The sequence below is a fragment of the Cordyceps militaris genome (assembly GCF_000225605.1).
Source record: "Cordyceps militaris CM01 unplaced genomic scaffold CCM_S00002, whole genome shotgun sequence".
NCBI lineage: Eukaryota > Fungi > Ascomycota > Sordariomycetes > Hypocreales > Cordycipitaceae > Cordyceps > Cordyceps militaris.
Window position 1 is genome coordinate 2,582,537 of NW_006271970.1, and position 13,152 is coordinate 2,595,688.

General features: G+C 56.8%; 5 protein-coding genes across 5 annotated transcripts; 1 reads left to right on the plus strand and 4 right to left on the minus strand.

The window, feature by feature from the left end:
• Positions 1 to 198: 198 nt before the first annotated feature.
• CCM_02740 (uncharacterized protein) lies at positions 199 to 460 on the minus strand (the record flags this gene model as incomplete). Its single annotated transcript, XM_006667892.1, has 2 exons — positions 199 to 297; positions 353 to 460. The coding sequence occupies 2 exons, from the start codon at positions 458 to 460 to the stop codon at positions 199 to 201; spliced, it is 207 nt and encodes a 68-aa protein (XP_006667955.1).
• A 989-nt stretch (positions 461 to 1,449) lies between these two features.
• On the plus strand, positions 1,450 to 4,133 carry CCM_02741 (uncharacterized protein; the record flags this gene model as incomplete). The annotated part of the gene is made up of 3 exons (XM_006667893.1): positions 1,450 to 1,569; positions 1,680 to 2,195; positions 2,247 to 4,133. The coding sequence occupies 3 exons, from the start codon at positions 1,450 to 1,452 to the stop codon at positions 4,131 to 4,133; spliced, it is 2,523 nt and encodes an 840-aa protein (XP_006667956.1).
• Positions 4,134 to 4,847: 714 nt separating this feature from the next.
• On the minus strand, positions 4,848 to 6,428 carry CCM_02742 (uncharacterized protein; the record flags this gene model as incomplete). The annotated part of the gene is made up of 5 exons (XM_006667894.1): positions 4,848 to 4,944; positions 5,031 to 5,112; positions 5,204 to 5,766; positions 5,973 to 6,097; positions 6,381 to 6,428. 5 exons carry the CDS (start codon positions 6,426 to 6,428, stop codon positions 4,848 to 4,850), a joined length of 915 nt encoding a protein of 304 aa, XP_006667957.1.
• Positions 6,429 to 6,859: 431 nt separating this feature from the next.
• On the minus strand, positions 6,860 to 8,662 carry CCM_02743 (S33 family peptidase; the record flags this gene model as incomplete). Its single annotated transcript, XM_006667895.1, has 1 exon — positions 6,860 to 8,662. One exon carries the CDS (start codon positions 8,660 to 8,662, stop codon positions 6,860 to 6,862), a length of 1,803 nt encoding a protein of 600 aa, XP_006667958.1.
• A 517-nt stretch (positions 8,663 to 9,179) lies between these two features.
• Positions 9,180 to 12,489, minus strand: CCM_02744 (class I alpha-mannosidase; the record flags this gene model as incomplete). Its single annotated transcript, XM_006667896.1, has 4 exons — positions 9,180 to 9,795; positions 9,869 to 10,073; positions 10,695 to 10,758; positions 10,822 to 12,489. 4 exons carry the CDS (start codon positions 12,487 to 12,489, stop codon positions 9,180 to 9,182), a joined length of 2,553 nt encoding a protein of 850 aa, XP_006667959.1.
• Positions 12,490 to 13,152: the final 663 nt, after the last annotated feature.

Below are 13,152 nucleotides of genomic sequence, written 5' to 3' on the forward strand. Positions count from 1 at the left end.
AATAATACTAGTTATCAAGCCACTGTTGAAGCCAGCGTGCTCCAACACGGACTAGTGTTACCGAGCTGTGTGCCACCAAGACCCGTCCATCGTTATTACACCACACACACCAAAAATCTTAGATTCGTCATAGGCACTTTGAGAATGCCATGTCCGCCCTCGTCAGGGCAACCAAAATACCCGTTGACCGTCCCAGCGCTAGAAGTTTGGGTCTTGGCCCTGCGACCAGACGAGGCCGGGAGTAACCTTGAAATTTACGAGGACGACAATTGGATTGGCCAATTGAAATTGCCCAAACTTTGCCGAAAGCTCCCCCCCACCAAGCGAAAAGAAGAAGAAGAAGCAGACATACCCAGCTGAAGGCCAAGGAGCTAATGAGCCCACGTTGGGGTTGAGGCGAAAGGCTGTACCCGGCAAGGCACGAAGAACAGGGGCGAGGGCCAAAGCACCGAGCTTTCATTTTAGTCAAACTGCGCAAAGAAACTCAAAAAACTTGTAGCCAGCCAACTTTTGGGACGATCAGGCATTCGTGGCCAAGACATGCCCGATGAACTGTGCAGCGGTGACAGAGAGCTGGGTTGTCCCAGGACGCTGAGTTCAAGAGCTAGCTCGACGCTGGGCGCTGTGCCAACAAAGCAAGGCGTTTTCTTGATGCATGTCTTTCGTCATTGGCTGCTGCAGGGATATGTCGACCACCCTCTGCGACAGCGTGGGCAGCTGAGACATGACATGCACGATTGATGATTGCAAACTGGGACCTGGCTAGTCCATTTCCAAGTACTCTGTATTCGCCAGCAAGTCACAGCGGCGCCTACAGCCATGGGTACAGATTACAGACAGCTAACAATCCCCAAGCTGCGGACTGGGGGCGCATGTGGCCGATCGAGCTGATACTTGGGGACCATATTAAAAAGTCCTTGGCCCCGGACAAGCTCCTGTCGGAACATCCCTCTCTGCTCTTTCCGAATTCTCAAGCAAGCTTTCTTGTCCTCTTTCTTGTGGTCGAAGCTTTCTTTCTTTGTCTGGCTGGGTAATCGCTGGCGATGCGGCGTACCTCTTGAAATTGCAAGGGCAAAAGTGCCGCGGGCTAAAGAATCTTTGACATCCCTTTTTTGCCCGTCTGTTCGGGAAGCACTGCATGGGGGACGCTTGCACAACGGCGCGACCGGACCGGAAACGAACGATTCTCTCGGGTGGCTGCTACATGACGACAGAGGAACGAGAAGCTCGTGTCTGGCAAAATTCATCTCAGCTCAACACGCAGGCTGTGTGACAAGGCGTACGGCTGCTATTGCCACAAGCGCTTCCCGTCTTTGTCGTCACCTTTCTCTTTGTATCAGTTATTTTTTTCCATAAGGGGATCCGGCATCTTCCTTCTTTGTCTCGCTCTTCTTGCGCGTAATTCCCACACGCAAGGGGAGCCTCGAATCACTTCGCTGCTCGCCAATGATGCTGTCAACTGATTCTCAACGACACCATGATGGCGAGATGCGGGCCGCTGCCGCGCCGACTATGAAGCTGTGGGACGGACGCAACCGAACGACAATAGAATGGAGCGGACCACATCGAGTAAGCAATATGTGACGGCCTAGGTGGCTATCATTGACTGACCATTTAAGGAATCTCACTTATGGACTGCTAACGGGAACTGTCGCGTCTATTTGTATGGCAAGGGACAGTGCAATGCTGGTGCCTCGTTTCGTGTCGACTTTGCTACCTTGCTTAAGACGCAATGTCATATATTCATCGAAAAGTATATGGACAGCTCAAGTCATACCTTGGACAAGTCAAAGACCGACGTCAACGGCAATCGACTAGGCCCCAGACGAAATGTATCATTATACATACCAGCTGCGCCAGGTAGCACTCGCTCGGAGATTGCACGACAACATCTTTCAGTCCGCAACCTTCTGGCATGGGTGGAAGGGGTTCCCCTGGTTGGAGCTCATCTCGGCGGAGAGATTGTGACTCTGTTTCGAAACATGGTTACATACCGACTGCCTGACACGGATTCAACTGCAGACCTGTTGGCGTATCTGGAAGCCGTCGGATATCTGGACATGGTGGCACAACCAAATCATGCACTCGCCACTTTGTACGTTGCCGAATATCTCCGCCATCGAGACCTATATACCCGGGCATTTGTACATTGCGTCGGCATGGGAGATCGAATATATCAAAGCAGTGAATATACTGTGAGTAGGCAGTCTGTAAACGACGACGATTCAGCTAACACGGAGACTTAGAAAACCAGTCTTGTGTCAAGAAAGCTCATCAGAGCCGCGAGCCGCGATCTGAAGATGAAGCTCAATGGCGCCATTGAGGACCTAGGCTCATTTCTCGACGAGGAGCTGTCGGAAAGCCGAATTGGCCTGCCCCATGGCATGCGCACGCACTTGGACCGATTTCGCACCGTCCTACTCACTTTCTACACGGCCAAGTTTGGCTACTTTCCACCTCAAGATTTCGACGCAAAAGTTGTGCGGGCCATGTTGGAAGATTTCGAAGCCCTGTACGATCTCTTGGTTGATGACAGAGTGGGCGCGGCCGGCATGTTTGGCGGAAACCCTGGCGGTGGGTTGTGCATTTTGCAAATCCTCAAGACTTTTGACAGCCGAAACTCGTTCAAAACCTGTCAGCACCCTCTGCCTCTGCTTCCAGATGCCTCCGAGATTCGCAAGACGCGCCGCATGTCATGGCTTGGCCGTGGAGACATGGAAAAGCCAGCCCATCGGCTTATTGCTCATACGGCGCTGATCAAGGCCTCTAATTGCCGCGAGTCGTCCAATAAGAATGCTCTTGTGCGAACATATCACGATTTCGAAGGAAAATCACTAGAGCCGTCCGTGGATAAAGGCGGCAAGCCGTGTACTGTGTCGATTACGGACGCCCGCAAAGTGCGCTGGATCTTGATCTATGCCATGTGTCAGGTCCTGCGCAGCATCTCACAGCATGCACCGCAAGTGGCGGGCGAGCAAGCACCTTATTTCCTCAGCGCATCTGTGGCCGAACTCCCACCGTGGCAGACGGCCCTCGACACGACAGTTGAGCTGGACATGTCTAGCAGCGCGCTACCTACTATGCCTCTACCTGTTGACGAGCCTTGGCAGCCCCGATTTGCCGATGGCGTAGAAATAAAACCGGATATCGACTATCTCGCGCTGACGCACAGTGCGGAACGCCAACAGCCGGAGAAGCTGAGGCGCAGACAGTCCATGCTAGTCGCGCAGGCTACTGGATCGCCGACGAGGCTGTCGGGCATGAATTACGTGCCAGTCACTGTCCTTACGAGACAGTCCACAATACGAAACTCTATCAAGCGGCGACTACGCCCGCGCACCGCACACGCTGCATCGACAGCCTCGTCACCCATGAGCAAGAGCGCCTACCACGAGATTGTCGTGGAAGGATACGGGAATGGTACCAACGAGGTCAAGCTCGAGCGGCGCAACACGGTGGGGTGCGACAATTCCGAGGCTGGTAGATGGCCTCCTGCCATCTTGCCGCATGATTCACGCCTCCCTGTCGTGACTACCATGGTCGTTGCGTCTGGCGCCGCTCCCACGGTGAGCTGCAGTAGCTCCAAGCGAAGCAGCAACGTGAGTTCCATGGAAACAAGCAACTCGCAGAGCGGGTCGGACCCTGCGTCACCCGCCACCATTTCCACGCCCGAATTCGAGCAACACGCCATAGTCGAGCCCGTCATTGTCCGCAACTCGTCGCACAAGAGCCTCACCCAGCGGTACCCGATGAAGTCGGTGCTGGACACCATCAGCCGCACCTCGAGCAAGCGCCGCGCCTCCTTTGCCAGCTCCATTGGCAAAGAGCCGCCGCTCTCCTCCCTCCCGGCGCCGCCGCAGCCGCCGCAGTCCTTGCCGGGCAGCCTGTCGCGGGCCCCGAGCGTACGCAAGAGCTTGCTGCCGGAGAGCTGGACGCTCCCGGGGCGCGCGACGCTGCGGCAGGATATTGACGAGGAGGACGAGATGCTGGCGCTGCAGGCCGAGGCAGATGAGTGGATTGCGATGCAGTCCTTTTTGGACAGCGACGTGTCGGAGACGCAGATGGCGGGCGGCATGGTCACGCCCGGGTGGGAGCAGTATCATGATCTGGGCGGTCTGACAGAGGTTCGGTGAGAGCTGTTGCAGGCAGGCGGCGAGAGACGACTCTTTCAAAGGGCGAAGTGAAGTGAAGGAAGGAAGAGAGCATTTTACTAATACGCAGCAAAGCTGCCATTGCCCAGCCCGAGGCATCTAGTATCGGTGCCAGAGACGACATACCTGTTCCATCATTCCATTGTTTTTTGTTTTGTTTATTAATCTACTGAAATCTACTGAGACTGCTGTTGGGATGCTGCACACACACATGTGCATCCTCATGGCCTCGGGCAGAGGTGTTTTACGGGGCAAGCATGAACGTGCATGGAATGATACCCAGAGAACAGCCTTTTCGTTGCTTGTTTTGAATTGACTTGAAATACAATAGATTTCATATACACGAGACTCCATCACATCCTCATGCACGTGCCTGACTTGACGCGATATATTGGCATGAACAATCGATTCGTAATGATACTGGGGGTATAATGATTACCGAGAGAAATACGACCAAGGAAAACTGATAAGCGCACGCGCGCGTGCCAAGACATTTCAATCATGAAAACCCGCCCAGCGTTCCCTCCATCACTCCTTGTTCCCCTTTTCGCCTCGTTCACATTCAAGTTGCAAGCTGTTTTGTTCTCGTGTCGTACTGTACAAGGATGGAAACAACCGGCATGTATATTCGTGTGTAAAAGACGCAGCCAACCCGCAAGGCGTTTTTTTTTTTGTTCATTTCGTGTCCCTTTCTTCTTACTCGCCCTTGACATGCGAGGCAGTCTCGATTGCGCGAAGAATGTCGCCGCCGAGGGAGTATATCATCCATGTCGAGCCGACGAGCCAGGCGCCGCTACGCAAAAGGTCCGCTGTTAGCAATTGTATACAGCGTGTTTTGGAGGGGGGGGGAGGGGGGGGGGGGGGTGGTTGTCAACGTACTTGGGAATGATCCAGAGAAAGATGAGGCTGACGAGGTCATTGTGGCCGATGTTGTCGAAGCCGCTATAGTATTCGTTGAGCCCTAATAGTCCAGCAAACGGCACCACATGGTTAGCGTCTTTCATTTCTCTCCCGCCCGATGCGCCGCTTGCAAACGGCTTGCCCCAACATACAATAAAGGAGCGTCTTGGAGAGCGTCATGACGGCGGCGCTAAAGCCGACCAGGACGGCCCGGGCGCCGGCGCGCCCCGTCACGGCCCTCCTGCGGCGGCGGGAGCCCTCCCCCCCGGCGGCGGCGTCGACGGCCTTGGTCAGGCAGACCCAGGCGTAGGCGAGGTACATGACGGTCTCGACGGCGTTGAGGGCGCCCTGGGCGGCGGTGAAGCCGCTGCGGGCGTGAAAGGCCTTCCAGCCGTAGACGTGGTCGACCTGGCCGTAGAGCTTGTACGGGGCCCAGAGCGGCCAGTGCAGCCAGCCGTGCTCCATCGTGTGCGGCCGGCCGAGCACGTACGCCGTGTCCCAGATGACGAGCGGCAGCGACACGCCCAGCCAGAACAGTGTGGCCGCGTCCGGCGCGTGCGACCAGCCGCTGGTGGTGGTGGTGGTGGTGGTGGTGGTGGTGGTGGTGGTGGAGGGCAGGGGGGCAGACTTGCGGCTGCTGCTGGTGCGCTTGCGCGTCGGTGTCGCGGGTGTCTCCGGGGCGGCGCTGCCGGCGCGCGACGAGGAGGAGCGCGTGCTGACCATGGTTGCAGAAAATAAAGGAGAGAAGGGAGGAGGGGCAGCAGCGAGGGGCGCGCGGTGGATCGATGGGGGGTCGGTGGAGGGGATCGAGGGATGCGATGGAGAAGTGAGGGACGAATTGATGGATGCGCGCGCGCGCAAAACGGAACGAGGAATAGTTAGGTGACGGGTGGTGGTGTTGATGGGAGACGCGGAGGGGACACGGGCCGAACGGTGAAGCTTGGATTGGTGTGGATGGCCGTAGCAACGGGCGCAGCGACAATGAGCAATGAGGCAGACGAGACCAGTCCACGACGGGTTTGCAGATCAAAGTCAATCGTAACTAACTACCTAGTAGGCCAAGAAGCTTTGTGTTTACATTGGGTTTACTCTTATTTTGAACCCGGACTGTCACTGTACCGGTTTCCACTCTCCCGAGTCTTGGAGTTCTCGGCAGTGGTGGGCACCGGCCGAGTAACTACCTAGTTACACTAACTAATAGTTAACTTGGCTAAGTTGAATTGGTGCGCGACGCCTTCACTAGGTTTAAGGTACCTACCTAGTTAATATTAGTCCGGCTTCGTTTGTTTACAATGTTGCCATCTGCCATGTGAAACGCCTTCAACACACTTTGAAGAAACAATGCGAGGCGCCCTCGAGAGCAAATGTCGGTCCCATCGCGCCCGCTGTCTTTTGCTTCCTTGCCCTGAACGACCCAAAATTCACGGTGACGCCACTGTACCTTTTGGCTTGTTTACTTTTATCCACCACGCTTCAGGCTTCAGCTGAGCACATCGCAGGGCCTCGAATAATGTACTTCTACAGATGTATAGTACACTCTTTCGCCCTTTTCTCCTTTATATGATTCCATCGCTTGTCTGACAATGCACTTTCACCTAGGTAGGTACTTTAGTCCCCTGCACGACCTCTCGGATCTCTTCTCCTCCGAGGGGGCTGCATACGCCGTCGCCACAGCTCGTTTATGAGCACCTTAGTCCTATAATCCTGCCCAAATACGGCGTAGGGCATTCACATCCTTGCCTTCATGTAGTTGGCCTGGTGCATTGCAACATAACTTCCAACTAGAAAGAACTAGGTATGAATTTCGTCTAAACATATGACTGTCGAAGCGGTCTAATCGCATCCGTCAAATTTCTCAGTGCCTCCAACAGCCTCTTGTCCTCGTCTTTGCGCAAGCCAAGCAAGCCAATATTGCCCTCACCGTCGCCCTTGTCCTTGTCCTCGTCCGCCGGGTTGATGAAATACGGCCCCTCGGTCGGGCACTTGGTGTGGTCCTTGTCCGGCAGCTCGCCCGTGGCGAAGAACTTGCCCACGATGCGTGCCGAGCATGGCGACGGTATCGCGAGCGAGCAGTGCCCGTAGCCTTCCACCTCGACCAGCTTCGCGCCCACAAACGCCGCTCGCGCGACTTTGGCATTGACAAGCGGGCAGATGGGGTCGTACGTCGTCGAAAGCACCAGCAGCGGGTGCAGCGTCTCGACGTTATGCCGCGCCGCCTGGAAGTCGTGCGTCTTTGCGATGCGCCACTGGGCGCGGTTCATGTAGTGCCCGAGATTGCCAGCGCTGTAGGGCAGGTATTTCTTGATATAGGGCACGATAATGTCGAGTGCATCGCTCTTCTTGGCCGGCCAGCGCGACTTGCCCGCAGGCGCGTCGTTGGACTCGACAAAGCGACCAGAATCGTCGTTGCGAGTGTCGGCATCGCTCAGATTAAGCCCGAGACCGCCCCAGGCAATGAGCGCCCCGGTGCCGTTGCCTTGCATCAGCTGCGCGAGGTTGTCGGCCAGCGAGTACCACTCCTTGGGCCGGTACAGGTGGGAGAAGACGCCGTCCATGACGGTAGTGTATTTGATGGTTCCAAAATAGGTGCTGTTGACGTAGACGGATGCTGGTTCTTCTTTGAGGCTCTCGATGAATCTCGTTACGTTGCGCTCCAAATCACTCTTCTTGTCGGCGACAAAGTGCAGCGGACACTCCTTGCCCGCCTTGGCGCACTCGTCGAAGAAACCCGAGAAAACATTGCTAGTATCCACGAAATCCGACTCCAAGATTCGCTCGTCGTACCAAATGAAGTCGTCTACCACGCCATCAACAATGACACGCTCCGACCGATTCGGGAACAACGTTGCGTACGTCTGTCCCAGCACAGTGCCGTAGCTAAAACCCCAGTAATAGAGGTTATCCTGCCCGACGGCATCCAGAATTGAATTCATGTCCGCCGCCGTCTGAGGTGTGCTGATGTGTGGCCCATACTCGCCCATGTTGTCCGCGCATGCCTGCATCAGGTTGCCCGATTCGCCCCACAGCTTGCTGTCCCGGGATACGTCGCCCGTCCACTCCGGCGTGAGCTCCAGCCGGTGGTCGAGGCTCTCGAAGCACTCCGCCCGGGGTCGCGATCCCGCGATGCCACGCGGATCAAACGATAGCAGATGGAATTTGTCCTCGCCGACAATGGCGTGGACAGGGCCACCCTTGCGCTTCATAAAGCCGATGCCGCTGCCGCCAGGGCCGCCAGGGTTGAGGAGGATATTGGTCGTGGCATTGGCGCCGCCGCGGCGTCGGATCAGCGGGAGATAGAACGTTTTGTTGCCAGATACCTTGGCGTCAAACTGGTCAATGGGTACATTGATGGAGCTGCACTCGACCGGCTTGCCATCGACCTTGCCGCATGGGCTCCAGGTGATGGATTCGCCGGGGTACCGCAGCTCATCGCCCTTCGTGCTGCCGGGGCGGACGAGAAAAAAGATGGCGACAGCGGCCACGATTGCAGCGACCATGGCAAGAAGCGACCAGATGATGGTTCGCTTTCGCTTCCAGATGGGCGGCTCGCGGAGGGCGGCGGCCTCTTCCTGGGCGTTGCTTGGCAGCAGAGGTGCCCGTTCGCCGTCCATAACTGCGTTCGGGAGACGCTTCTGTGCTCTGGTAGCTGTGAGCCTGTACGGCGATTCAAATTTCAAAGTAGGAGCTGTACCAGGTTATAGAGAATAAGAATATGGATAAAGATGCTCCCGCAGCTAATAATTGTTGATGAAACGAAGCTTGTGCAAGCACGCCTTGTGCCCTGGAGCTGAAAGAGGAGAGGCAGCCAGGCCATAGAGGTCACTGATGGGTGTTAGGGCCGGGTACGCTTCACGGTTGCGCCTGATCGATAAGCCCAGACAAGTGCCCCAGGCACAACTGCCAAATCAAATGTTCAGATAAAACCGCTTCATTTGTCCTAGCTAGAATCAGTGCTGGTATTCATGCTGTCTTTAATTGCTGTAGTCTTGCGACGCATGCAACAGCACTCGCACATAAGTATTTATTTACAGCACCGCACGCACTTCATCAAAGTCGAGATACACAATGCAAGTCCATATTGGCAGCCACGGATTAGAAGCAGCTTTAATTAGTAGTTACAAGCATATACTATTTACTCTGAAACGTGTCGCCTCCACCCTCCAAAAATGCCTTTTCCTCGGCAGTCGTCTCCCGTCCCAACGCCTCGTTTCGATGCGGATAGCGCCCAAACTGCTTGATGATGTCCTCGTGGCGCCTCGCGAAATCGAGCTGCGCCTGCACCAGCGCCCTGGCCGCCTTTGGTTCCCGATGCACGACCCGCCACGCCCGTCGCCTGTACGCATCATTCGGCCCCTCGTCCTCTTCCCCCTCGGCCAGCAGCGCTTCAACGTCACGTGCGAGCCCCTCGCACTGCCGCCGGCACTCGTCATGCATGGCCGCGTCCTCGGTGTGCTCATACGGCAGGTAGAACCACGTCCGGAACGCGAGCTGCCACCGCATCTCGGGCGCCTCGTGCGGCACGCCCGCCGCCACGGCCGCCTGCGCGACGGCGAGCGCGATCGGGTCAAAAACGGAAAAGACGACGCGCGCCGCGGCCCCGCGGTAGCAGTTGCGCGGCATCTGGTCGAGCAGCAGCACGAGGCCCAGCCAGGAGCACGGCGTCGTGGGGCGCGCGAGCCGCAGCAGTCCGGCGCCGTCGAGGCCGGACGCTTGGATGGCGTCGAGGGCCGGTTCGAACTGCGTTCTAAGAGGTAGGTACATGGGTTAGCATGAGGCGGGTTGACGTGGTTGGCTTTGTTGGGCTTCGTTGCACTCACAGGCAGGCCTTGTCAAACTCGGCGCCGCCGGCGTACCAGCGCTGATGCGCAACTTGCCCGGGTATGACAAGATCATCGTCGCTAGGCAGGTGCTCGTACCAGAAATCGCGAACCGACTTGAGAAATCCTGGGGTCAAGACCTTGTCGAGCGCCATGGTGCTGCTTGATGGAGTCGTCTGCTTCGCTGGCGAGGCTGCAAACGGCGCTGTCGATGTAAATGCCCGTGTGTTTATCGGGTGATTTCTCCTGTGACTGAGCGTATCAAGGCCGCTGCTAAATCGAACCACTGTCCTGTAACAGGGTTCGCACAACAAGAGGCCGCGAGACGATGACGACGTGGCGTGGAGATGGTGCGGCGATGATGCGACCGACGAACCGATGGACCGTCGCGAGTTTCGAGACAGGGTGAGCAGGGCGCTGTGCGATGCCATGAGCTACTGCGTACGAATGGACGCGATGCAGCCTGTGGGTGATGAAAGGAAAAAAGATACGTAGCCGTGCTTACGGTCAAAGCTTAACTAATTCTTGCCCGCTGGATCCGGATCCGGTGGGATTCGGGGGCCGAATGATTTAGAGTAGCTCGTGTGGACCAGCTCCACCGATCCATCACGATGCGTCGATGCTAACCAACACCAAGTCGCTTGCAAAGACAATACGTCCTAAAAGTCGAAACAGACAACTGACAAATGAATAGTATTGTACGGAAACGAACGGCTCCTTTGTTTAACACGGGATTATTGGCGCCACTGCCCAAACTGCCCGTGTATTTATATCACGGGCCTCCTGAATGGATGAGCCTCCGTATTGAAGACGTATTGATCCAAACTAATCAGATCAGGTGGAGAAAAGATGAGATAAAAGTATTTGAGCGTCTCCCCAAACCAGAAGCTCTATTGACTGTTAGCGTAGGACAAAAAAATGAACAAGAAAAGCACAGCAAGGGATGTACTCACCTCCATGTAATCGTCCAGATTCTGTTGTCTCGAACCTTCGTCGTAGACGGTGACGACATCGAGAATGGCCGCATGGCCATGCGTCGTGCGCGAGTGCTTCTCAATCGACTCAAACATTTTCCATGCCGACTCCTGGTACTCGGTGTCTCCCGTCATGCGGTAGAGCAGAAATAGACTCTCAATGGCCTCGGGGCGGAGCAGGTAGCGCGGGTCCTTTGCTGTGGTGAAGCCTTTGGGTAGGGTGTCCTTGTACTCCCTGCGGGTCTCGATGCCCTCCTCCCAGCGCTTCTCGTCCCACGGGCACGTGTCGGCGAGTCGCGGCTCGCAGGGAACCGTGTTGAACCGCTCCGGCATGACGCCGCTCGCAAAGGCGTGGTAGACGTGCGCGCAGCCCCGGGCGAGCTTGCCGCCGACAGCCACGTCCTCGGGGCTCACCAACAGCTTGCCGGCGAGGGCGACGGTGCCGCCGATGAAGCACGTCAGGTGCTCGCTTTCCGGGTCAAATGTCGTCTCGCCGCTGGCTGTCGCCTTGGCGTTGCCGGACAGGAGAACGTCCTCGCCGCCGGGCAGCATGGGCCGGAAGAAGAGCTCCTTCTTGGCGGCGGCGAGGAAGTCCTTAGTCATGTCGGCGTACATGGGGTTGCCGCCGCCGAGAAGGGCGTGCATCTTGGGAAGGTACTCGTAGAGCGAGTCGGCGCTGCCGCCGAGGGTGAATTCTTCACGGCTCTTGGCGTCCCGGTTGGCGAGCGAGATCCACACGGGCCACAGTCCGGGGATCCGGGTGGCGTTTTGCTGGTCCCGGAAGAGCTCCATGAGTCGGTTGGTGACGTCGTAGTACTTGGGGTCTCCCGTCACTTGGGAGAGCCGTGTCATTTCGAGCGACAGCGTGCCGGGCGACGCAGAAACGACCCAGGCCTCGAGGCTCAGCCCCTTGCCGAGCTTTCCAGACTCAAACTGCATAAAATCCACCGGAAAGAGATGCTTGGTGTCAAAGGCTGAATAGAGCATATCACCGAGCTCGACAGCCTTCTTCAGCAGGGCCTCTCGCTTGCTCAAGTCATAAGCGGCGAGAATCCCGCCGAGGTAGCGAATGGTGGTCTCAAAGATGTTGACACGAGTGTCGGTAGATTTTCCAAAGTCAAGCTCGGCCACGACAGCAAGCGCCTCCTCAAACTCGTCCTTGAGCCCGAGCATCCAGAGAGCGTCGAGGCCGTCGACGAGGGTGGCCATCCAGCCCGAGAACTGGTTCTTGGCGGTGCCGGACTTGGGATTCAGGGCATCCATCTTCCAGGCAAACTTTTTGTAGTTGTGCCAGTCGTCCTGAAAGACGCGACGGACGGCCGCGCGCCGCTTCTCGCGGACCCGCGCGGCCTGCGGCGCCTCGGGGCCAAAGATGTGCTGCACGCTGGGCAGGGCGCGGGCCTGGTCCGCGGGCAGCGGGGTCACCTCGTCGGGCGGCAGATACGTGTGCTGGACCTGGCTCCAGTCGAAGCTGCTCTTCTTGAAGACGATGGGCGGTGCTGGGCCCTCGTTCATAAAGCGCTCCAGGCTCGGATGGGGCGCCGGGCCGCGGGTCTGTGGCACCGTGGCGAGGACGTAGTAGATGATGCCAAAGAGAGCCAGCCCGCCCACGATGGAGCGGACATAGCGACGAGGGGACGGGAGCATGCTGGCGGGGTCAGAAGCAACAGCCAATGCAGAATGCAGGATATCAAAGACAGAAACACAAAAAGGAGTGAAAGGAGAGACTGGCCAGCGAGTTTCACATTGGCAGAAGCTTTGTCGATTCGACTGGCCTCTCGGAAGCGTAGCAAGGGGCAATCTGAGTTGGCTGGAGGAACGGCCGAGTCACGCGACAGCGACAGAGTGAGTACCTGAAGCCGTCGGCCTCCTGAAGCTGCCCGCCTGAAGCCGCCCTCCCGAGCACTAAACGACAGTCAAAATACGGGGGTTTGATGCTTCTTTAGTGGGCGACAGCGGGTTTAAGTGGACTTCAGCGCACTTCAATGGCTGCTAAGAGCCCTACAGGCCCTTAAGGTCCAGCCACCCGCCGCCAAAAAGCAGCCACCCACCCCAGACGGCACCAGACGACCCACAAACCTTGATTGGCCCTGTAGCCCTCCAGATTCGACGCCGCTTTTACTTTACGGTACGTACCTGTCTCTGACCTCGTCGTCTTGACTTCTCGGGGAATGCAAGACAGAAGAAAAAAATGAAAACAACATAAAAGACACCTAACACGTGCAACAATCTTGCCATGTGACTACGTCTAGAGCATTGTAGCTCTGTTGTGTAGCTCTAGTGGTCTTTGTAGCCACGTCCACTAACACA